The sequence below is a fragment of the Sylvia atricapilla genome, chromosome 24 (assembly GCF_009819655.1).
Source record: "Sylvia atricapilla isolate bSylAtr1 chromosome 24, bSylAtr1.pri, whole genome shotgun sequence".
NCBI lineage: Eukaryota > Metazoa > Chordata > Aves > Passeriformes > Sylviidae > Sylvia > Sylvia atricapilla.
In genome coordinates this window covers 1,963,174-1,988,697 of record NC_089163.1, presented here as the reverse complement: position 1 = coordinate 1,988,697, position 25,524 = coordinate 1,963,174, and the positions used below count along the sequence as shown (strand labels likewise).

The window sequence follows — 25,524 nt, the reverse complement described above, 5'->3', positions numbered from 1 at the left end:
CTCCATGGAAAACATCCCTCAAAAACCTGGGATGAGCCCAAAAAAAAACCAAAAAAAATGGGATTTAAGGCTGTCAGGTGTTCCCAGGCAGCTCCTCCTCGTGTCTCTGCCAGGTTAAAAACAACTAACAAAATAAAAAATTCAGTTTTTCAAGAGTTTTCAAAGAGAATTCCCAGCTCAGGAATTGCCATTCCTGGCTGATTCCCTCACCTCCAGAAAAATCCTTCCTGCACAAGGCAAAGCTCTGCTGCTTCTCCTTAAGACATAAAGTTGACTTTATTTCTTTTTTTTTTTTTTTTTTTTCCTTAAAAAGTTAAAAATACAGAAGGTTCACAAACTGTTTTTCTCCTCGCAGGTTCGCAGCTGAAGGAGAAAAACGATCCTTCACTGAAATGGTTCTCTTAATTGGTTTTTATTATTATTATTATTATTACTATTATTATTATTATATTTTTCTTTTCATTTTAAGGTGGGTGGTTTTTTTATTTTCCTTTCAATCATCATCACCCTTTTTTTTTTTAATTTTATTTCATTTTTAAGGACAGAGCTTGAGGAACTCCACCACTAATTTAACACCTTTTTTTAGGGGTTTTTTTGGTATTTTTTTTTTCTATCTCTTTTTTGATTCCAGATTCACATTTCCAGGTGCCAAAAAGTCCAGAGAAAAGGCCCCCCCTCCCCCAGCTCACTCCTGCCTTACTTTTGGAGATCACTTTGGGGTTTTTATTGGGGTTTTTGGGGTGTTTATTGATTTATTGAACACAGCAGTGACCGTTGGCATCTTTGAAGCGTAATCTCATCTTGGGCCGGTATTTCTCCAGGTAAAGCAGCTGTTTGGAATTGAAAGCTCCCCTCCTTTTCCTAGAAAAAAACAAAAAAACACCAAAATAAAAAATTAAAAAATTAAAAATTTAAAAAAGAAGGTGGGTATCCACCTTCAGGAGGTTTTAAGGAGTTTTTTTTAGGGTTAAAAAAGTAGATTTTGGGGCTATTTCGCGATGTTTCAGGGGAATGTTCGGGTTAAACTTGAGCTTTTAATTTTTTTTTTTTTTTAATTTTTCCTCTTATTTTTTTAAATTTTACTTTTTTTTTTCACTTTTCCTCTTTCACTTTTCCTTTTTGTTTTCACATTTTCTTCTTTTGTTTTTACATTTTCCTCTTCTGTTTTTACATTTTCTCCCTTTTTTTTACATTTCCCCCCCTTTCCCCCCCCATTTTCCTCTTTTTTCCCCCATTTTCCTCTTTTCTTCCCCACGTTTTCCTTTCTTTCCCCACACTTCCTCTATTTTTTTTACATTTCCCCCCCCTTTTTTTTTTACATATTTCCTCTTTTTTTTTTTTTTTTTTTTTTTTTACTTTCCCTTGGTGGAGTGGGAGATTTTATTCCCCATGGAACAACAAAAGAAGGACATTAAGGTCACCCTCCCCAGATGCTGCTGGTCAAAGAGACAAAGAGATAAGAGGGGCCCACAAAAAGGGAAAAAAATATATATATATTTAAAAAAAAAACCAGGAAAATCTGTTTTGGGAGAAATTCTCCCCAAAATTCCTCCTGTTGAGCTCCTCCATTTGTTGGCTCAGCCTCAGCAGGATTTATTTTTAATTTTTTATTCATTTAAAGTAATTTTTATAGCCCCACCTTCAGAAAAAATCAGAATATTTGAGGCTTTATTTTACATTTAAAGCCAGATTTTAAGAGGAGAGATCAATTTTTAATCCTCATTTATCAGCAGCTTTTATACTGCTGGCCTAGACATTTTTACCTCCCAAAAATCAAAATATTTTGAGCTTTTTCTTCATATTTAAACCCAGATTTTAAGGCGAGAGATAATTTTTAATCCTCATTAATTAGCAGCAATTTTTACAGCCCCATCCTTGACAATTTCACCTCCCAAAAATCAAAATATTTGAACTTTTTATTCACATTTAAACCTAGATTTTGAAGAGACAGACCACCTGTTAATCCTCTTCAATCAGAACCAATTTTTACAGCCTCATCCTTGACAATTTAACCTCCAAAAATCAAAATATTCGGGCTTTTTCTGCCCATTTAAACCCCAATTTTAAGGGGAGAGATCATTTTTTAATCCTCATTAATCAGCAGCAATTTTTACAGCCCCATTCTTGACACTTTCACCTCCTAAAAATCAAAACATTTGAGTTTTCCTTCCCATTTCAACCCAGATTTTACCGAGGTGTTATTTATTTTAGGATAAAACTCCTAAAAAAACCCCAAAAACCCCAAATTTTTTTCCTTAACAGGCTCAAGATGATAAAAAAAAAAAAAAACAGAATGAAAGATTCTGGGGGTGGGGAAAAAAAAAATAAAATGAATTTTCACTTACTGCCTTATGAACTGAACTGCATCCTCATATTTCATCCCACACTCAATGAGAGCGAGCGCCACCAGCACCGGAGCCCTGGGCACAGAAAAACCACAAAAAAATAATATTTAAGGGAAATAATCCATGAAATCCTTCAAAAGCCATCCCATTTGCTTGTTTGACTTTATTTTAGTTTTACTTATTTTATTTTATTTGTTTTTAAAATTTTATTTTACTTCGCTCATTTTACTTTATTTTACTTTATTTTATTTTTACTTATTTTATTTTACTTACTTTACTTAATTTATCTTATTTTATTACTTATTTATTTTATTTCATTTTACTTTACTTACTTCATTTTACTTTACTTATTTTATCTTCTTACTTCTTTTGTTACTTTTTAATTTTACTTCACTTACTTTATTTTACTTCACTTAATTTTACTTTACTTTATTTTACTTTACTTCTTTCAATACTTATTTATTTTACTTTACTTTATCTTATTTTATTACTCCTTTTATTACTTATTTATTTCATTTTACTTAATTTTACTTTATTTACTTTATTTTACTTTATCTTACTTTATTACTTCTTTTATTACTTATTTTATTTTACTTTACCTTCTTTTATTCCTCCTTTCATTACTTAGTTATTTTATTTTACTTTGTTTCACTCATTTTATTTTACTTTACTTATCTTCTTTAATTACTTACTTATTTTATGTATTTTATTTTACTTACCTTATTTTGCTTACTTTATTTTCCTTTACTTATTTTATTACTTATTTTATTTCATTTTACTTTACTTACTTTATTTTACTTCTTTTATTACTTCTTTTATTACTTCTTTATTTTATTTTCATTTACTTACTTTATCTTATTACTTCTTTTACTCCTATTTTATTTTATTTCCTCCCCCTCTCCCCAGCCCTGACCTCCCTTGACCTCCCCTGACCTCCCCATTCCTGACCTCCCGTGCCCTCCCCATGGCCCTGACCTCTGCCCTGACCTCCCATGACCTCCCCCTTGTCCTGACCTCCTGTGACCTCCCCTGACCACCCCATTCCTGACCACCCCTGACCTCCCATGACCTCCCATTCCCCTCTGCCCTGACCTCCCAGTGCCCTGACCTCCCCCGACCTCGCCATTGCCCTGACCTCTGGCCTGACCTCTCATTGCCCTGCCCTCCCCTGCCCTCCCCTGTGTCCTGACCTCCCATTGCCCTCTGCCCTGACTGCCCCTGACCTCCCCATTCCTGACCACCTCTGACCTCCCTGACCTCTGCCCTGCCCTCCCGTGACCTCCCCATTCCTGACCTCCCATTGCCCTGACCTCCCCATTGCCCTGATCTCCCCATTCCTGACCTCCCGTGCCCTCCCCATGGCCCTGACCTCTCCCCTGACCTCCTCTGACCTCCCCAGTGCCGTGAACTCCCCATTGCTGACCTCCCGTGCCCTCCCCATGGCCCTGACCTCCCCTGACCTCTGCCCTGACCTCTCATTGCCCTGCCCTCCCCTGCCCTCCCCATTGCCCTGACCACCTGTGACCTCCCCTGCCCTCCCCATTTCTGACCACCCCTGACCTTCCCTGACCTCTGCCCTGCCCTCCCCTGACCTCCACCCTGACTTCCCCATTGCCCTGACCTCCCCAGTGCCCTGACCCCCCCTGACCTCCCCATTCCTGACCTCTGGCCTGACCTCTGCCCTGCCCTCCCCATTCCTGACCTCCCATTGCCCTGCCCTCTCCCCTGCCCTCCCGTGCCCTCCTCTGCCCTCCCATGCCCTCCCCTGACCTCTCCCGTGACCTCTGCCCTGCCCTCTGCCCTGCCCTCTCCTGCGCCCTCCCGTGACCTCCCCATTACCCTGACCTCTGCCCTGCCCTCTGCCCTGCCCTGCCCTCCCGTGCCCTCTCCCCTGCCCTCCCGTGCCCTCTCCTGCCCTCCCGTGCCCTCTCCCCTGCCCTCCCGTGCCCTCTCCTGCCCTCCCGTGCCCTCTGCCCTCCCGTGCCCTCCCCTGCCCTCTCCCCTGCCCTCTCCCCTGCCCTCTCCCCTGCCCTCTCCCCTGCCCTCCCGTGCCCTCCTCTGACTTCCCCATTACCCTGCCCTCTCCCGTGCCCTCCTCTGCCCTCTGCCCTGACCCACCCTGACCTCCCCATTGCCCTACCCTCTGCCCTGCCCTCCCCTGACCTCCCCATTACCCTGACCTCTGCCCTGACCTCCCCTGCCCTCTCCCCTGCCCTCTGCCCTCTCCCGTGCCCTGTGCCGTGCCCTGACCTCCCGAGCCCGGCCACGCAGTGCACGGCCACGCAGCAGCCCGGCTCCTCGCGGAATTTGCTCCTCAGGAGGCTCAGCCAGTCCTCCACGATCTGCCCGGGCGGGGGAGCGCCGTCATCGAACGGCCAGTCCTGGGGAAACAGTCCAGTCAGCCCCAGGGCAGAGTCTGGGAATTTTCAAGGAGAAAATCTTGGATTTTACTAAAAAACCCCTTAATAAACGCATTAAAACGCCTCGTTCTGGGGTGTGGTTTGGGAGTTTGTAGGTGGAGCAAAATGTTTAAAACTGAAGTGAACTTGGGAGTGCAATCAAAGTGAAATCAAATTAAAAAAACATTTTCTTTGAAATAAAGGATTTCTTTTAGTTCTTTTTTTTTTTTTTTTCTTTAGAAAAATCCCATATTATTACAACACATTAAAACACCTCATTCTGGGGTTTTTATTTTTTGGAGTTTGTAGGTGGAGCTAAATGTTTAACATTGAAGTGCACTTGGGAGTGCAATTAAAGTGAAATTAAATTAAATTTTTAAAAAAAATTATATATACATTTTTTTTCTTTAGAAAAATCCTCACCCTTGAAATCCCACTGTATTACAACACATTAAAACACCTCATTCTGGGTTTTTTATTTTTTGGAGTTTGTAGGTGGAGCTAAATGTTTAACATTGAAGTGAACTTGGGGGTGCAATTGAAGTTCAAATAAATTAAATTAAAAAAAATATTTTTTTTTCCTTTTGCAATAAAGGATTTCTTTTATATATATATTTTTTCTTTAGAAAAATCCCTGCCCTTGAAATCCCATTTTATTACAAAAAAAAAAAAAGGTGTGAAAATCAACAGGTATTTTCAAATGAACATTTTCAAATGAACATTTTCAAATGAGCTCTGCACAGTGCCTTTGATAATCCCATTTTCCAAGGATCTCTCAGCAGGTGAAGCTGCTCCTAAAAATTCCCAATCCCAAGGAATTACCAATCCCCTGGAGGGTTTAATTTGAAAAAAAAATAATTTCATGAGCAAATAATGGTAAAAAGTCACTTTTTTTTGGCTGTTAAAGGTGCAGGCAGCATTAAACCCACATTTAATTATCAATCAGCAATCTGAGGTGACAGCAGCTTCTCATTTCTCCTGAGGACACAAAACCCTCCTGGAATTTGTGCTCCACAGCTTTTCTTTCAGCCCCAAGCACAACATCCCAAAATTCAGAATTTTCTTGGATGTGGGGAGTGCTGGAGAAAGGATATAAAGGAGAAGGGGGAAAAAAATTACTATTTTTAGTTATTTAGCGGTTTTCTTTAGATGGTTGTGATGTATTTGAACAGCAAAGCTCAAGGCAGAGCCCAGGATTACTCCAGCAGCCTGAAAGTGGGAGGAAATTGGTTTAAAAAGAACTCTCTCAACCTCAGCAGGCACAAAAAAAACCACCTTTTTCCTGGGTTTTGATGAAATAAAAAGCTGAAAACCACCAGAGTTTTTCATTTGGAGATCCACTTCAGCTCCTGCAGAAGTCTGAGCTCTATAAAAACCTCCAAAAAAAAAAAAAAACCCCACAATATTTTTTTTTTAAATGGGATTAATTCCCTGAACCTGCAGAAAAAAAAAAAAAAAAACTCCTTTTGTTAAAGCAACTTGGAAAATTCAAAATATCTGGGACGGCTCAGGGCAGTGAAAGGCCACAGGAGTAAGATCAGGGATGGAGATTTGTTCTTTCCTAAATGAATTAAAGGGTTTTTTCTGGGATTTTTCCCAGCCAATCCCACAGGGCTGGGGCAGCCCCAGGAGAGGCACAAAGCTGCAGGGTGGCACTTGGCAAAGAGGATTTCTGTCTTTAATTGGATTTAAATCTTCTCCTTCTCGCTCCTCACAACTCCTGAATCAATCCCAGCACTGATAAAACACAAGCAGAGGAATGATTTTGGCAGCAGGGAAGGAATCACAGCAAAGTTTTGCTTCTTTTTTTTTTTTTTTTTTTCCTTATTCTGAGTTTTTTTTATTTTATTTCCTTATTCTAATTAACTTTTTTTTTTTTTTTCCTTATTTCTGCCACCTCTGGATTCCTGTTGGGACAGGAGAGAAAAGCAAATTCTGAGGTGTACAATGAAAATAGTGATTGATAACCAAGAATTGCACAAAAGGGGAGAGGCAGGAAAGGAAAAGTAGGGATTTAATCCTCTTTTCCTGATTTTTTTGGTTTTTTTTGGAATAGCACAAACAGCTCCAGGACTGGCAACAAAAGTGGTGAAGAAATGACAGAAAACCTGATCCAATAAATCAAAGAGTGAGAGAGGAGGAGAACCAAGAAGATTTCCCTTGGATCTTGAAGATGAACAAAGGCACCAGAGCTGCCAAAAAGAGCCAAAAAATCCTCTCAGGAAAGTAATAAATTAAAAAAAAAATCCCTCCTGGTTTTCCTGATGCCACATTTTGTGTTCTGAGGTGACAATTAAATCCAGCCTCAGGGATTCAATCCAGCCCCAGCTCCTGGATCCCATCCCTGCTGATAAAAACCTGCAGGGAACCAACAGCTCATTCCCAAATTTCTCACTTTGCCATCTGGGCAAAAAAAAAAATAGGGAAAAAAAAAAAAGCTCTGGAGCTGCTCCCAGGTTTGCCAAAATATTCCCATTTTCAGAGGTTTCAGCACAGCTCTGACCTCAGCAGTGCTAAAATAGACATTAAACAGAGCTAAAAGAGGCACTCCTCATCTTCCCCCAGGCTGTGGGGTTTTAATCTTGAATGTTATATAGAGAGAGATATTTTATTTCTTTTTTTAATAGGCAAATATTAGCTTTAAATAGCGAGGTGTTATTTTCTCAGCCAGGGGTAACTCAATCCCATTTCAAGAGCAGAAACTCTGCCTGAAAAAAAAAAAATAAAAAAAAAATAAAAAAAGGAGAAAAAAAAAAAAAAGCAGGAATTCATTGGGAAGAGGAGCTGGATTTATCTCCCTGCTGGAGCAGTGTCCTGAGGCTTTTTTTTTAAGCTGAGGGAAATGTCTTCAAACAGGAGATTCTGCTCAAATTGTTCAAACAGGAGATTCTGCCCAAATCCTTCACACAGGAGATTCTGCCCAAATTCCTCAAACAGGAGATTTTGCCCCAAATTCCTCACACAGGAGATATTCTGCCCAAATTCTTCAGGAGATTCTGCCCCAAATCCTTCACACAGGAGATTCTGCTCCAGGTGAGGAGCTCCACACCAGGGCAGAGCTGCAGGAAACCCCATTTCATTTTTTTTCTTTTTTTTAGCCCCAAAGAGAGCAGCTTTCGGTTCAAAATTGAGGTTTTAAAGCAACCAAAAGCCTGAATTATTTTAGAAATGTGAGCTCCAGTGCACTGCAGCTGCCCCTGGGGCTGGAAAAGTGGGAATTCCAGCCCAGTTGGGAATTCCAGCCCAGTTGGGAATTCCAGCCCAGCTGACAGAGCTGCCCTGGGAAGAATCTCCCCTCCTGGCACAGGAATTCTCTCCCAAGCCTTGGAGCTTAACTCAGAGGGATTCCAGAGCACCAACTGAATCCTCCCAGCCCCAGGAGTGTGGCCAAAGCCCAGATAAACTCTGAGAGGAGGAAAACCCCAATTCCAGAGGGCAGCCCTGCAAGGAAAAGGATTTTTTTCCAACACCACCAAGGCCCACGTGGAACTGGAATAAAAAAACCTCTGCAGGGCTGAAAGCCAAAAAAAAGAAAACAAAACCCCAAACCTGACTGACCTGGAGGTGGAATTTGAACTGATATGCCAGGATAATTTTCTTTTTTTAATTTTTTTTTTCTCTCATGGCAAACTGCAGGAGTTTTTCCTGTGCCTGAGCCACAAAAAGCAAAGAGAGCTGCTGCAGGGAGGTGGAAGGTGCAATTCCTGCCCTCACAAACACCCCTCAACTGCAGCAAAATAAACTGATGGTATCAGGCTCAAACTCTTGAATCATTCCCTGAGTTATTGCCTGCAAAAACACCTCCTGGAAGCTTCAGGGTGAGCACACACCTCTTAAAAAAACCTCCCTGGGAGAGTTCAGACCCTGAGCCTTGCACAATGGGAGCTGGGGGCAGGAATTCCACCTGCTGAACTGGGGACTGCACTCTGAGGGGCACCAGGGCAGAGTTGAATGGCATTTTTTGGGTTTTGGGCAGGAATTTTTCCCTCTGAGGGGCACCAGGGCAGGGCTGGGTGGGATTTATATTTTTTGGGGAGGAATTTTTCCCTCTGAGGGTGACCAGGGCAGAGTTGAGTGGCATTTTTTGGGTTTTGGGGAGGAATTTTTCCCTCTGAGGGTCACCAGGACAGGGCTGGGTGGGATTTTTTGGGTTTTGAGGAGGATTTTTTCCCTCTGAGCGTCACCAGAGCACAGTTAGATGGGATTTATATTTTTTGGGGGGGGGAATTTTTCCCTCTGAGGGTGGGAAAAGGCTGGGATGGATTTCCTGTGGTTGCCACAGGAGCCTCCAAGGACAGGCAGGAGCAAGTTGGGATGGTGGGAAGTGGATGAATTTTAAGGTCTCTTCTTCCAACCCCAAACATTCCAGGATTCTCTCCTGGCACAGCCATTCCACAGAAATTGGTATTTTTGTCACCTGCAGGCTCCAAAGTGGCACTTCCTTTAAGAACAATTCAAGAGAATTTTATCCACATCCTTAAAAAAAAACCCAACAACAAAGCCAAAAAAAACCCCAAAAACCAAATCACTCTGTGACCAGGGAACAAGCACCAAACCAGGCTCCAACCACAGACAGAAGCAAAAATAATCATTAAAAAAAACAAAATAAAAAATCTCAACAAATCCAACCCAAAACCTCAGCGAGTTTTTTTAAACTCACCTGCTGTCGTGCTAATTCACTTTTTTCGGCCAAGCCCTGAGCATGAAGAGATCCCCACAAATTTCTAAACAGGAAAATTTCACTTTTTTTTTTACAGTTTTAAAGACAACTCACCAGGACTTGGATCCCTTCCTTCTCGATTGGAGCTTGGTCATAAGTGGCATCACAAACTCGCACCAAAGTTGTCACCCCGTACTTCTTCAGCTCCTGGAGAGAAAAAAAAAAAACCACCTGAGGCCACTGAGGAATGAGAAATCTCTTCATTTTTATCAAGTTTTCCAAGGTTTCAGGGCACTGCCCAAGGAAGGAGAAAGGGATAAAGTTTGGGAGGGGAAGTGACGCACGAAAGGGTGAGAAAAATTTATGAGGGGAAAAAAAATAAATGACAACTCTGAGAGTGAAGTGAAAATAGCTGTTTAAACCCTCCTAAATTTAAATGCTGGAATTCTCTTTAACTAGCAGCCTGGGGCTGTTTGCCTGAGCCAGTGTTGACATTTGGAGGGACAGGACACACACCCCAGCACACTGCAGCCTCCTGCTAAGGAGCACTCGGGGCCGGATAAAGAACCAAAAAAAATCCAGAGGATCAAACAAAAAGCTGCTCCATTTCACTCTGAAGGTTAAAAAACCCCACAATTTCCCTCTGCTGCTCAGGGCTGAACTGCAGCTGGTGATTAGCAGGAATATCTGTGGCAGAGAGAGTCCTGAGAAAGGCACAAAATGCTCATTTATTGGAGGGGAAATAAAAAAACCCAAAAGGATGCGGCTGGTGACGGGAAAAAGATCCATGTGAAGGGACACTCAGACAGCAGCTGGAGGTGACAGGAGCCCTCTGGAAGGACAAAAACCTGCAGACAGCAGATAAAAAACCCTCCTGAGAGAAGCCTGAAGGGCACCAAGCTGTGAAAAGGATGTAAAATTCACTCTGCTGCTCTTTACACCAGCCCAGGAAATTATTTAAATTTTGCTGCCTTGAAGGTGTTGCTGGGTCACTTCTCACGGATCAATTCTGGCACCTGGAAAACCCTGACACCTCTGGGATGGCCACTGGAGTCTGATCATTCCTCCTGGAAAAACTTTAACTTCACTTTATTTCATTTTTATTTCTTTTTTTATTGAAAATAAAGCCTTTTATTTCATTTTTCTGGGGAGGAGAAAGCTCAGCCCCAACTCTTGGAGAGCAGCAGCTGAGCTGATTTGCTAAGAACAGCAATTCATTAAAGTAATTCTCATTTCTTGAAAAAGAACATTTTGAGGCACAAAAGATTCAGGATAAAAACATCAGAATGGTTTGGGTGGGAAGGGAAACTCAAAGCTCAGCCAAACTCCTCTGGCCTTGGGCACTTCCAAGGATCCAGATATTAAAATACTGGGATTAATCCCAAATATATTTAAAAAAAAAATGGATTAAATGTATTGTGCCACTTTGGAGCCTGCAGGTGACAAAAAATACAAAATTAAATTCAATTCCCAGAGCTTCTCTGGGAATTCCAGCCCAGAGGAGGAATTCTTTCTATTTTTAACCTCAATTTCCCATTTTTTCTGCTTGAACCCAAGGATGCCTTGATGGAAAGTGGGGAGGTCTTTGTATCCCAAAACTGAAGCTCTTCCAAGCCAAGAAATGCAGGAATTCAGACAAAAAATCCTCATTCAGACAAAAAAATCATCAGTGATTCTCATATTGTCAAGAAAATTTTAAAAATAAAGACAAAAATCCCTTAAATTTCAGGTAACAGAGCAGCTGAAGTGAAGAACTGGTCAGTGAATTCCTGGACAGGAAATTTTGAGGAATTTGGGATTTTTTTGGACCAAAGGAGCAAATCCTTGATGGAAAGTGGGGAGGTATTTGTATCCCAAAACTGAAGCTCTTCCAAACCAAGAAATGCAGGAATTCAGACAAAAATCCATAATTCAGACAAAAAAAATCATCAGTGATTCTCATATTGTCAAGAAAATGTGAAAAATAAAGACAAAAATCCCTTAAATTTCAGATAATAGAGCAGCTGAAGTGAGGAAGGACTGGTCAGTGAATTCCTGCACAGGAAATTTTGAGGAATTTGGGGTTTTTTTTGCCTCCTTACCTCGATGAACTTGCTGAGGGTTGCATTGGTTGGGTTGTGAGTGATCAGGAACCGCAGATTCTCGTAAGTGATTTCCACAGGGGCTGGACGGTTCATAATGGCAAAGAAAAGGTGTGAAGGGGCCAAAGAAAACCAACAAAAAAGGAAAAAAAAGAAGGAAAAAAAAAAAAAAAGGAAAAAAGAAGGAAAAAAAAAAAAAAAAGAAGAAAAAAAAAGGAAAAAATGAAAAAAAAAAGAAAAAAAAAAAGGGGGGAAAAAATGAAAAAAAAAAAATCAAAATAAAGGGGGTTTTAAAAAAAAAACCCCAAAAATAAAAATCAATGACCTTGGAAACGTTTCACAGCAGAAAACATCAAAAAACCCCACTAATATGCCTGGGATTGAGCAGAGCTTCCTTCAACAAGTTTGTTCCTCACAGGGGGATGATTTGGATTTTCTTTTTCTTTTTTTTTTTTTCTCCTAATAAAAAAAAAAAGCAGGTTTAGCTCCTGAATTGCTCAATCCCTGAATTCCTGGGTGTTATCCTTCAGACTCCCCAAAATTCCCACTGGGCAGCCTGTTCTACATCGAGGCACTGGTGAGGAGAAAGGGCAGAGTTTTGTCTCCACTTGGGGTGGGTTTTTTAGGGTTTTTTAATTCCCCTGGCTTTGAGTTGTGCCAAATCCCTGCCCCAGGAGATCTTTTTTTCCAAAAAAAAAAAAAAAAAAAAAAAAAAAAAGACAGCAGATATCCCATATAATTCAATTTGGGGAGTTGTTGGGAAAAAAAAAAAAAAGTTTTGAAAGGCAGAGAAAAAAAAAATTAAAAAAATAGAATAATAAAAAAATTAAAAAAAAAAAAAAATGGAAAAAAAGAAAAAAAAAAGGGGGATTTCTTGGAATTCTTGGAATTGTGGCACTCACAACACAGAGGGAGCCCCTGGGAGCTCACTTGGCAGCCAGGGGGCTGTGCTGGGCCTGGCAGAAGTCTGCCCTGACGCTCAGAATCGCCATAAATGTGCCAAATATCCTCCAACAGAACACCTGGAACGAGGGGAGAAACAGGAACAGGGTCAGTGGGGTCTGGGCACAACCCAGAGAAACTCCAGTGAACATTCATGGGTAAAAAGTTCAAGTCTTGGTAGTCCAAATCCCAAATATTGTGAATATTCTCTGTGAATATTGTGAAAAAACCCCAAATAAATGAAAGCCTTGATAGCCCAGATCACAAATATTGTGAATATTGTGAAAAAGCCCCAAATAAATCAAAGTCCTGATAGCCCAAGCCATAAATATCGTCAATATTCTCTGTGAATATTGTGAATATTCTCTGGGTTTTTTCTGTAATTCCTGCCCCTGGAGGCACCAAGAACAAGAAACTCAAATAAAAATCAACCCCCTAAAAAAGCCACAAATAAATTAAATGAAACAAATAAATTAAAGCTCTGAGAGCCCAAATCACAAATATTGTGAATATTTTCTGAGGGTTTTGTTGTAATTCCTGCTCCTGGAGGCACCAAGAACAAGAAACTCATATAAAAATCAACCCCTTAAAAAAGCCACAAATAAATTAAATGAAACAAATAACTTAAGCCCTGAGAGCCCAAATCACAAATATTGTGAATATTCTCTGTGAATATTGTGAATATTCTCTGAGGGTTTGTTGTAATTCCTGCTCCTGGAGGCACCAAAAATGAGAAACTCAAATGAAAATCAACCCTTTAAAAAGCTCCAAATAAATTAAATTAAGCAAATAAATTAATGTCTTGATAGCCCAAATCACAAATATTGTGAATATTCTCTGGGGGTTTGTTGCAATTTCTGCCCCTGGAGGCACCAAGAACAAGAAACTCAAATGAAAATCAACACTTAAAAAAGCCCCAAATAAACGAAATTAAGCAAATAAATTAAAGTTCTGATAGCCCAAATCACAAATGTTGTGAATATTGTGAAAAAGCCCCAAATAAATCAAAGTCCTGAAAGCCCAAACCATAAATATTGTGAATATTCTCTGTGAATATTGTGAATATTCTCTGAGGGTTTGTTGCAATTTCTGCCCCTGGAGGCAACAAAAATGAGAAATTCAAATGAAGATCAACACTTTAAACAGCCCCAAAACCCAAATAAATGAAATGAAACAAATAAATGAAAGCCCTGAGAGCTCAAATCACAAATATTGTGAATATTGTGAATATTGTGAATATTGTGAATATTGTGAATATTGTGAATATTGTGAAAAAGCCCCAAATAAATGCAAGTCCTGAGAGCCCAAATCACAAATATTTAATTTCATTTAATTTAATTAATTCACATTTAATCCAAATTTTTTTTTAATATATTAGGGACTAATCCCAATATTTTAATAGCTGGATTAATCCCCAACATATAAAAACCCAGCACTGCTCTGGGCTCTATTTCCTGAACAAAACCAGCAGCAGGAGGAAGAACGTAATAAATAAAATAATACAATAAAATCAATTTTTTTTTCACGTATTTCAGCTCTTTGCTGGCAGATAAATTTCACCCAACTGGAAATAACCCTCCAGGAATCAATCAAAGTGATGGCCCAAACGATCATTTAACAGCCAATAACTTTTAATTTTTTCTATTATTTCATTTATAACCCGTGATAACTTTGGGGTTGTTCTCTGCCTTATCTCCATGCACAGAGCTGGGCTTTAAAAAAGGCAGCCACAGTTGGAATAATTCAAAATATTTGAGATTTCAGCATTGGAGGATGGAGCAGAGGCATGAAAATCCTGGGGCTGAAAATGGGAATTATCCCCAAGTGCCTCAGAAATCAGGGCTGAAATGTTGGATTATTAATGTGATTTTTCTGTGCTTTTTGAAAATAATAAAGCCAAGGAATCACTGATTTTTTTTTGAGGACAGGGGAAAAATCAGATGGATAAAATACTGAATTATTATTTTTAAAAAGCACTGAAAAATCACCTTCACTAAGCCAAGCAATTGTTGATTTTTTCTGAGAACGGGGCAAAAAAAAAGTTGAAATCAGTTCGATAAAATATTGAATTATTAATGTGATTTTTCAATGCTTTTTGAAAATAAAGAAGCCAAGGAATTGCTGATTTTTTTGAGGAGAGGAGGGAAAAAAGGCTGAAATCAGATTGATAAAATATTGAATTATTAATGTGATTTTTCAGCGCTTTGTAAAAATAAAGAAGCCAAGGAATCACTGATATTTTTTTTTTTGAGTTGGGGAGGGAAAAAAGGTTGAAATCAGCTGGATAAAATATTGAATTATTAATGTGATTATTCAGTGCTTTTTGAAAATAATAAAGCCAAGGAGTCGCTGATTTGTTTTGAGGATGGGGGGAAAAAAAATCAGCTGGATAAAATATTGAATTATTAATGTGATTTTTTCAGTGCTTTGTAAAAATAATAAAGCCAGTGAAATGCTGATTTTTTTGAGGATGGGGAGGAAAAAAAGGTTGAAATCAGCTGGATAAAATAGTGAATTATTATCTTTAAAAAGCACTGAAAAATCACCTTCATGAAGCCAATGAATTGCTGATCTTTTTTGAGGAGAGGAGAAAAAAAAGGCTGAAATCAGCTGGATAAAATACTGAATTATTAATGTGATTTTTCAATGCTTTTTGAAAATAATAAAACCAAGGAATTGCTGATTTTTTTGAGGATGGGGAGGAAAAAAACCGTTGAAACCAGTTGGATAAAATATTGAATTATTAATGTGATTATTCAGCGCTTTTTACAAATAATGAAGCCAATGGATCACTGATTTTTTTGAGGATGGGGAAAAAACCAGATGGATAAAATACTGAATTATTAATGTGATTTATTTTTCAGTGCTTTTTACAAATAAGCAAATAAATCGCTGATCTTTTTTTTTTTTTTTTTTTTTGAGGATGGGGGGAAAAAAACAAAAAGTTGAAATCAGCTGGACCAAATGGCCCAGGCAGAAATGCCAAACCCACACTCGGAGTGAGGATAACCAGAGAAAAAACCGACCCCTCTGGAGCTGCCACCCCAAACTCCTTCACACCCAGCCCTGGATGAGACCCTCCCTTTCACACAGCTAAATTCAGCGCCACAAAATCGTATTTTTTGATGCCTCCCAATCAAAAAAACCCACCCAAAGAGCAGCAATTATTGCCTCAAAGTGCAGCTTCACAGTGCCAAAAATGATATTAATTAACTGGCCAGAGGCAAAGAGGAAAAAAGCTGTTTTTAATCACCTCCCCTGGCCTTAAAGCAGCTCCTGCTCTGAGCCACTGAAATACAAATTTCCACCATGAATCTTGAATTTTTATCCCCCTCCAAAGACACCAGAATCAAATTCATCAATTTATCAATTTATCAATTCAACCTTCTCACAGCTGAGAGAAAATCGAGGAGGGCAAAAGAAAATCAAGGAGGGGAAAAGCTCAATTAGAATTTAATTAAGGATAATAATTTTTTTTAATAAATAATGGTAAAATGAGGAGAAAGGAGAAGTTCCATCCTTAGATTTTCCTCTCAGCTCCAGGTTTGGTCGGAAGAGGCTCATCCAGAGGCTATTTTTTGCCCTGGAAGTTGTGTTAAATCCAGGATCATTTTTGATCCTCTTCCAATCAAAGAGGGAATTTTCCCCCAATTAATTTAAAAGGTGGTTGTACAAACGATTTATCAAGTGATTAAGGAGTGGAATATTTCCTTTCCACTTTGTCCTGAGAGGGGCAAAGGAGTCACAAGCTCCTCTGAAAAAACCCAGGAATGCCACCAGCTCCCCTTCCCAAAGGAATATTCCTGAAGAATTTAATTAGCTCCAAGCTCAGGAGTGATTAAAAGTGTAAAGCACTCTATTTAAGCCTGGAAAAAAATTATTATTAAATTATTAAATTATTAGAAAGGTTCTTTCCAGCAGGATAAGGAGTTGATGTAGCACACGAGGCTAATTTTAAAAGTTTGGGTTGCTGAGAGATATTGAGTTTAAAAATTAAAAAAAAAATCAGGCTTCTAATTAAAAAAAATTAAAACCTCAACTTCTGATTTTTTCCAATTAAATATTTTAAAAAGTTGACTTTACTCCCAAGGAAATTTGCATTTAAGCCCCAGCAGAATAAATAAGAATGAGAATAAATTGTCATCAGGTTCTGTGGACAGTAGCAAAAAAAAACAAGGAATGTTTTTTTAAAGCAAATAAAATTTCTGGTCAGAAATTCTGGTCAGAAAAAAGAGATTTTCTGGTCAGAAAAAAAAGAGATTTTCTGGTCAGAAAGTGAGACAAGGAACCAGAAAAAAGGAGCAGGAACATCCCAAGGAGCACAAGGAAACATCCCTGGAGCTGGGAGGATGTCCCTGGGAGGTGTCAGCAGGGAATATCCTGATTTTATCTGCCCCATCCAGATGTTCTCTGCCCCATCCAGATGTTCTCCAGCTGGGAGGGATTTAGGGAAATTTTCCCTGCAGGATCAGGGTCCCCTCAGAGGAGTTTCGTTTCAAAAGGGCAAAAATCAGCTGAAAAACCTTAAGATTAGTTGAGGGGAAAATGGGCAAAAATCAGCAGAGAGGGCAGTAATTAACCAGCATAAATTAATCAAGGTAAGAATTGAGCAGGGAAATGCTGATCAGGAGTGAAACCCAGCACAGGATCGACAATTCCAGGGGATCCCACCCCTAAATCAGAGATTCCAGCAGAGCCCAGGGGAAAGGGAAAACCAGGGAATGGCCCCAGCTCCAGCAGGTTATAAATATCCATCAAAATTATTATAAATTTATATTTAATTTAGTCTTATTTAATGCTAATTTTTTATTAAATTAATTATTGTTTTTATTTAATTCAACTGTAAAATTTTTATTTAAATATTTTTAAAAATACGTAAATATTTTTTTAAAAAAATATTTGTAGAATATTAAAAAAAAAAAAAAAAAAAAAGAAGAAGCTCGTGGTTTTTTTTTTTTTACAACCAGCTCCTCCAAAATTGAGTTAGAGAAAGAGGAGGAGGGAGAGGAACAGCTCAGGACAGCTGCAGCTCCAGGTTTTATTTTCCCCTTCCTGAAATGGATCCCTACAGATTACCCCTTCCTGGAATGGATCCCAGCAGATTCCCATCAGGATTTTGGGGGTTTTTTTTTCCTGCCACTCTGCCCATGGCAGATTTTATTTTCCCCTTCCTGGAATGGGAAGATTTCCAGTATTTCCAGGATTTTCCCAGCAGATTTCCATCAGAATTTGGGATTTTTTTTTTCCTGCCTCTCTGCCCATACCAGGTTTTATTTCTCCACCCTGGAATGGATCCCAGCAGATTCCCATCAGGATTTGGGTGTTTTTTTTTTCCTGCCACTCTGCTCATGCCAAGTCTAATTTCCCCTTTCTGAAATGGATTCCAGCAGATTTCCATCAGGATTTGGGGTTTTTTTCCTGCCACTCTGCCTGTGTCAGGTTTTATTTTCTCTTCCTGAAATGAATCCCAACAGATTTCCCCTTCCTGGAATGGATCCCAGCAGATTCCTATCAGGATTTTTGGGGTTTTTTTTTTTTCCTGCCACTCTGCCTGTGCCAGGTTTTATTCCCCCTTCCTGAGAATCCCCCCTCAGTGACTCCTCTCAACCCACCCAAAATGTTCCCCCCACGACGTTTCCCAAGGGAAAGAAGCCAGAGACCTCCAAAAGGAGCCTCCAAACTTCCAACCTGATTTCACCTGTGGAAGGAATCACCAGGGATTTTATGGAAGAGGAAAACCCAGCAGCTCGAGGATCCAACTTAGAGGACCCAAAATATTTGTGAGAAGCCAACTAATCACCCTAAAAAAAAAAAAAAAAAAATCTTTTCTAAAATATCCCTCTCCTAGCACTGGGAGAGAGGGGGGAAAAAAAAATCCAAAAAAAGAAATCTCTGGGAGGAAAGGGTTTTGGATGAAGTCCTTGGAAAGCCTCTCTGGAGGAAGCTGGCTCAGACTGACACGTGCCTGCAGAGGGGTGAGGTCCAAAAAAATTTCACTGTTCCACCCTTGGCCACCCCCGCGGGCGGCTGAGCTCCCTCCCAGTCCCTCCCAGTCCCTCCCAGTCCCTCCCAGTCCCTCCCAGTTCGCTGACAAGCTCTGGGAGTGACTCACTCGTTTCCTCCCGAAGCAGGCAGCAGATACGGATCTGCAAAAAATAAAAAAAATAAAACTACCAAAAAACAAAACCCCCAAAAAAGAAAACCCTCAAAAACCAAAACCCTCTCGGCGTGAAAAGAAGTGACACGAAATGGTGACAATTGTCACCTGCTCCTGGGGAGGGCAAAAAGCTCAAAGAGTTGTTGGGTTGTCATCTCTACAAGGGAATGGATGGAAAAATCAACCTGGACACTGGGATAATTCCTTCGGGATTATGTCCTGTAAAAATGTTCTTCTGACACTGGGATTATATTTAAAAAAAAATTAAAAAACCAAACAGCTTCTCCACCCATCACTCGAGTTTTTAGAGGAGATGTTTGAATGGTTATTTGCATTCCATGCCCAAAAAGTTGAAAGTTGTTAAAAGTGTTTGAAGTTGCTCAAAGTGTTTGAAGTCAAAAGCACGAGGCTCTGCTAAAAAAAAAAAAAAAAAAAAAAAAAAAAAAAAAAAAAAAAAAATTAAAAATGGAGTTACAATCCTGTTGAAGGCACGGAATTACATTTAAGGGAAATCAAAAGTCACTTTCAGGAATTTCTTTGTGACATCAATGAAAGTCTTCCCCTAAAAAAACCTCCCAAGGCCGAGTTGTCTAAGCTGGGCTTTGAAAACTGATCAACAACTCAGCCCAAAATCTCAAATCCAACACCCATTAACGAGTCGAGCAGGACTTAAAAGCAACTTTAAAAATTAAAAAAAAAATAAATTAAAATTATTAAAAAAAAATCGCAGGGAAAAGAGAGAAGAGTTTTGAATCAACTTTGCTCATCTTAAATCGAGTTTCCAGCTCTTTTATTATCCACCTCTGCTGGGAAAAGGCCGAGGAGTTACCCCGGGCTGAGAGCTGAGCCTGGGGCTGACTGATAAATGTCACTGCCACAAAGCGCCGATTGTCCCCGACACGCAGCTCTGCCTCTGCAGCCTCAGAGAGGAGAGATGGAGACAGAAACAAGAGGCAACAAAAAGCTCCAAGGAACGAGTGGAGCAATCCTGGGGAGCTGTGACACCGGGAAAGGGGATGATACCTCAGAGCAGGTCACAGCGGGTTATAATCCCTTTGGAAGAGGCGCCAGGCTGCTCTCAGCTCCCCTGCCCCAAAAAGAGCCACCTCCAACACACCGCGGGCTGGTTTCGGGGTTTACAGCGAGCTGCTGGAAAGCTGCTGCTGCCAAAGTCACCCCGAGGCACCCACGGCACTGAGCTGCTCCCTGCCAGGGCAGGAACATCCCTGGGAATGTGGTTTCCATCCCAAACACACCTACAAATATCAAACACGCCTACAAATATAAAACATCGGCCTACAAACATCAAACATCGGCCTACAAATATCAAACACACCTACAAATGTCACTGGGAATTCAGGGCTGGATCAGCTGGGAAGGGACATCTCCCACCATCCCAGGTGATTCCTGCCTGGCACTTCCCAGCCAGAGATTCTCTGGGAATTCCATCCCAGTCTCTCACCACCATCGCAGGGACTAGGTGAATTCAGGGCAGTAACATCCCTGAAAAAGTGTTTTTCACTATCCCAAAACATCACTGGGAATTCAGGGCTGGATCAGCTGGGCAGGGACATCTTCCACCATCCCAGGTGATTCCAGCCTGGCCTTGGGCACTTCCAGGGATCCAGAGCCAGCCAGAGCTTCTCTGGGAATTCCATCCCAGCCCCTCCTCACCCTCACAGGGATGAGGTCAATTCAGGGCAGGAACATCCCTGAAAACGTGTTTTGCCATCCCAAAACCCAGCCTACAAACATCACTGGGAATTCAGGGCTGGATCAGCTGGGCAGGGACTTTAAAGCCCACCCATGGGCAGGGACATCTCCCAGGTGATTCCAGCCTGATCCAGGGGCAGCCAGAGCCTCTCTGGGAATCCAGCCCCTCGTCACCCTCACAGGGATGAGGTGAATCCCATTCAGACCTCCAAAGGCCCTCTCTGTCAGCGTGAAGCTGTTCCCTCTCACGCTGGCAGCTCCTGTGGGAAGTTCCCTGTTTGCCAGAGCTCCTCTCCCAGGTGTGGGTCACCCTCCAGGAATCAGCCAGGCTGCTGCACAGGTAACAGAGCTGGAATTCCACACAGGGCCAAAGTCCAGCCAGGAGCCAGGGAAGCAGCCTGAGCTCTGCCCTGACACAGGGAAAAAAAAAAAAAAAAAGGTTTGAGGAAGCGCAGTGAGGAAGAGGAGGATGGATCTCTGCAGGGAATTCAGCCTGGAATCATTCCCTGCAGTTTGTGAGGTGGTTAAAAACAAAAAAAAAGAAAAGAAGAAAAAAATGACAACTAGACCCTGAGCAAGACCCACACTCCTGGCTGTGCATCCACACTCCTACCTTAACTCCAGCTGAGCCGGTTAAATCCGAGTATTTCTACACGTTGAGTCATAAGGAGACAGAGTTTTCTGGTTGCTGTTAGTGGTGGGTTTCTCTCTTTTTATTTTTCTCCTTTTTTTTCTTTTTTTTTTTCTTTTTTTTTTCCCTCTCCTTTAAATCCTAACTGCAGTTCTGAGTCAGACCCTGCCTGGTTCGTTCGGGGAGTTTCGAGGCGAGTTTCCATTTATACAGGAGCTTTTCAAAGCCAAATTTCTGCCTTCCTCCTCCTCCTCCTTGCCCCGAAACCAGCGAGCACAGACTGCCCCGGGAGGAAAAATGCAGATGGTGACTAATCACACCCAGGAACCATCATGAGACTGGAGGAAAAGCCACTTCCAGCACTTCCCCACAGCCTCACCTGGGCTCTAAATCCCCCAAAATCCCCCAAAGCTCAGCTCCTTCTCAACCACAGCACTGACATTCCCCAAAATCCGCCCCTCCCTGACTCAGACCTTCCCGCAGGTCACTCCAAACCCCCTGGGCCACGCCAGGACTTTTCCCCGAGGTGTTGCTCGTCCCAGAATTTATGGGTTTTCCCCCTTTTCGCAGCCCCAAATGGCACAGGGCAGCCCTTTATCCAGACAAACCGGCCCCGGCAGCCCTGCCCCCATTCCCAGCCCAGGAAAGCCACCACATCCTGGCCACCCTTCCTTTCCTGCTGCCTCCGAAATTGTCACCCCTTCCACTGGCCAGCCCTAAACATAAAATAAATAAAAGTACTTCCATTTATAGACCACCTCGAGGTTTCTTTTTCTCACTCCCCCTCAAAAAAAAAAATCAGACTTTTATCAGATTTGTGCCCCTCGTTCACACAGGAATTAGTAACAAGCCTGTCCTCAAAACACGGCTGCAGATGCCCCCCAAAACCAGGTAAAATCCCCCCCAAAAAACAGGTTAAAAAAACCCAAAAACAGGTAAAAAGCCCCCAACACAGGTAAAAAAACCCACCAAAACTAGGCAAAAGAAAACCCCAAAACTAGGCAAAAGAAAACCCCAAAACTAGGTAAAAAAACCCCAAAACTACTTAAAAAAACCCCAAAGCAGGTACAAACCCCACGCTGACCCCTCCTGCAGCCTCCCCGTCCCCGCAGTGTTTGAATCCCGCAGGAAATGCCCTTCCTTCCCGAGGGACCCCCAAAGCCGGGGTAAGGGGGATCTGGGGACCCACACAACGCTGGGGGTGGGCACTGAGCCCCCCACACCCCACAGGTGAGCGAGGAGCCCCCCAAAACCAGCAGGTGAAGGGACCCCCGAAGCTGCAGGTCAGGGCCACTGTCCCCTGGGGACCCCCAAAGCTCAGGAGGGACCCCAGAGGGGACAAAGCTGCTCCTGGCACACAGGGAGCCCTGAGAGCCCCCAAAGTCCCCCCAAACCAACCCCACAGGCCGGGAGCTCCCTCCACAACAGGAGAGATCCCAGGATCCAGCCTCCTGGAGCCCCAAACCAGCGCCTGAGCCTTGCGCAGCCCCCAAACCCCTCCAAGAGCACAAAACCCTCTCCGAAGCACCTACGAGGGCTTTAAGGAGACTGTGCGGAGCCGAGAGGCCCCCGGAGCAGGGAATCCCCTCGGAACACGCCGAGCACCACCCGGGCTTTCCCCCCCGCTATTCCCGGCTCCCGGGGCGGCGCCTCCGGCATTTCCCCCGCTTCTCCCGAAGCCGCCTCACCCTGGGCATTGAGCGGGCCGGGGGCCGGCCGGGGTCGGGCGGGGTCGCGGGCGGGCGGCGGGGCCCGTGACGGGGCTGGGGCTGCGCTGGGCCCGGTCCGGCCGGAGACACCGAGAGCCCGCGCGCCGCCACACGGCTCCTGGAGCACAGGCCGCGCCCCCCCTGCCGCCCGCGGCGCCGTGGTACGGCCCGGCCTCACCCCACGGTCCGGGCATGGTACGGCCCGGCCTCACCCCACGGTCTGGGCATGGTACGGCCCGGCCTCACCCCCACAGTCCGGGCATGGTACGGTCCTGCCTCACCCCCATGGTCTGTGCATGGTACGGCCCGGCCTCACCCCACGGTCTGAGCATGGTACGGCCCGGCCTCACCCCACGGTTCTCTACATGGTACGGCCCGGCCTCACCCCACGGTCTGTGCATGGTACGGCCCGGCCTCACCCCACGGTCTGGGCATGGTACGGCCCGGCCTCACCCCACGGTCTGGGCATGGTACGGGCCGGCCTCACCCCATGGTCTGTGCATGGTACGGCCCGGCCTCACCCCACGGTCTGGGCATGGTACGGCCCGGCCTCACCCCCACGGTTCTCTACATGGTACGGTCCTCCTCTCACCCCCACGGTCCTGTAGATGGTACGGGCCGCCCACGCGAGACCCCGCCCCGCGGCAGCGCGCTGGGCGCGTCCATTCCAGGCGCGGCGGGGGGAGAAAGCAGGGAATGGAAGGTTTGCTTGAGCATCTTCCAGTGTGTGGAGTGGCCTCCAGGGAGAAAGGAGACAACTTCGTCATGAACTAGCAGGGACAGGGCAAGGAACAATATAGGTTAAGTATGAGGAGGAAATTCCTCCCTGCGCTGGCACAGTGAAATGCCCCGAGGCTGGAATTGTTCAAAGCCACGTTAGATAACACCTTGAGCAACCCGCTCTAGTGGGAGGTGCCCTCTCTCCGTGCAGCATAGAACGGCTTCTTCCATCCCGCTGCTTTTATAGCAACCCCCCTTATATCCCATGGTACAGGCGTGTCCCCTCCCTTGGGCATTGGTATGGGCCGGAGGCGGCTGGCCCTGAGCAGGCACCGACCGGCCCCGGTCACCCTTGGTACATCCCGGGCCCCCCCGCAGCCCCGCGCACTTGGACCGGCCCTTTGGCCGCACGTGCCCACGGAGCTTTCCACGCCAGCGTTCCCACACACACACACCCGCCAGCGCAGTGGTACAGCCCGCTCCTCCCCACTGGGGGCAATGGTTCGGGCCTGCCGGGGGTTCCCACGGCTTCCGCTGCCCTGGGACCGGGATCGGGGAACCGGGACTGGGATCGGGGAACCGGGATCGGGGAACCGGGATCGGGATCGGGGAACCGGGACTGGGATCGGGGAACCGGGATCGGGGAACCGGGACTGGGATCGGGGAACCGGGATCGGGGTCTGGGAACACCCGGGCTCGGTCCAGCCCTGGCCCCCTTGGAAGCCCCGCGTCCCCCGGGGCCGCCAGCGCACGGTGAAACGTCGGTAAATGAATGAGCCGTGGAGCCGCTTCCCCGTTTCCTTCCGCGGCTCGGAGCGTGGCTGGGAGCAGCATCCTGCCCCGGGGGACACCTCCTGCGGCGTGGTGACAGTGCTTGTGTAACACCTGCTCCCCAATGGCACCTGGAAAAGGGAGGCTGTTCCCGTCAGGATCCTGCTGAGGTTGTGTCCAAGGCCGCCAAGTGCCACGTGGAGCTGGCGCGGTGTCCCCAACGTCGGGTGACATCTCACAGCTCAGGGAGAGGTGGATAAATCAGAATCCCTTTTTTTCCTGCACAGGCTGCAGGAGACGTGTGATTTCCCCATGTTGTAAAAGATGTTCTCTCCCCATTTGTGATTGTCGAGTTTATTAATAGAGGGCTGTGTTTTATACTATTTTAAGTAGCTTCAGTGCCTGGAATGTGTCTGTGCCAGTGAAGAGCTGCCTCCACACACAATAACAGAAACCCCTCAAAAAAAGGGTTTTTGCATTTAGAGAATAATGGAATACCTCAAGTTGGAAGGGACCCAATAAGGGCCACAAAATCCAAGTCCTTGCCCAAATCCATCAGCAAAGAAACTGAAGAATCATCCACGAAGGGGCAAAATCGAGGGTCATTCTCCACTGAGAAAGAAGGAACCAGCAAACCTTTGTCCCTCAAAACACACAGAGAAGCCGCTCGGCGCCCCTTCGCTGGGTTTTAATGGCTCTGCAAAATCCTAACTGGAGTCACGTAAACTCTGAGAATCACAGGCCTTTGGGCTCTTGTCTTGCTTTCTTCAGCACTGCGTGACACCACCTGAGACAAGCACAGCCGCTCGTCCTTCAGGGAACCAAGACACGGAACCAAGACAGGGAACCAAGACAGGGACACCGAGGGCTCGTCCTCAGGGCAGGGAGGGGAAGGCTCAGCTCCCACACGGGCCCGGCTGGACTGTGGCGGCCGGGGGAGCACGCCGAGCCCTCACAGCGGCACTACCCCTGTACCTCAGGGCAGGCTGGGACCCGGGCAGGCCAAAGTCTCGGTGTCCGTGGCCCGGTCCCGGTCTCGGTCTCTCCGTGGCCCGGTGCCGGTGCCGGTGCTCCCTCAGCCCTTCCCGCCCGGAGCGCGCATGCGCGGTACCGCCGGGCCACACTCCGCGGGTTCCAATCCTCGCGGGTTCGAGTCCCGCCCGCGCCCCCATTAACGGGCCTCTTAAAACTTTATGGTTCTGTTTAGTCCGCATGGGTGAGGCCGCACCTGCAGTACTGCCTCCAGTTCTCAAAGGTTCGTGCAAGGTCACAGAACATGTGAGAAGCGGCTGGGGGAGATGGGTTCAGTCTCCAGAGGAGGCTTATAGGGGATCTCATCGCTCCTCACAACCGCCTGCCAGGAGCTTGGTGAGCTGGGGCCGGTCTCTTCTGCTGT

At 44.3% G+C, this 25,524-nt stretch overlaps 2 protein-coding genes and 1 long non-coding RNA gene across 3 annotated transcripts in view; 1 reads left to right on the top strand and 2 right to left on the bottom strand.

Moving 5' to 3' along the window:
• The window catches only part of TINAGL1 (tubulointerstitial nephritis antigen like 1), a 205,568-nt gene that overhangs the window by 137,792 nt on the left and 42,252 nt on the right, over positions 1-25,524 (top strand). The window lies entirely within an intron of this gene.
• PTP4A2 (protein tyrosine phosphatase 4A2) lies at positions 710-11,693 on the bottom strand. Its single transcript, XM_066335101.1, has 5 exons — positions 11,486-11,693; positions 9,519-9,611; positions 4,596-4,726; positions 2,346-2,420; positions 710-861 (listed from the first exon to the last, which is right to left on the bottom strand). Exons 1-5 carry the CDS (start codon positions 11,579-11,581, stop codon positions 753-755), a joined length of 504 nt encoding a protein of 167 aa, XP_066191198.1. The 5' UTR covers positions 11,582-11,693; the 3' UTR covers positions 710-752.
• Positions 7,351-7,842, bottom strand: LOC136371193 (uncharacterized). The gene is made up of 2 exons (XR_010745298.1): positions 7,759-7,842; positions 7,351-7,700 (listed from the first exon to the last, which is right to left on the bottom strand). It is a non-coding gene; the product is annotated as an uncharacterized lncRNA (long non-coding RNA).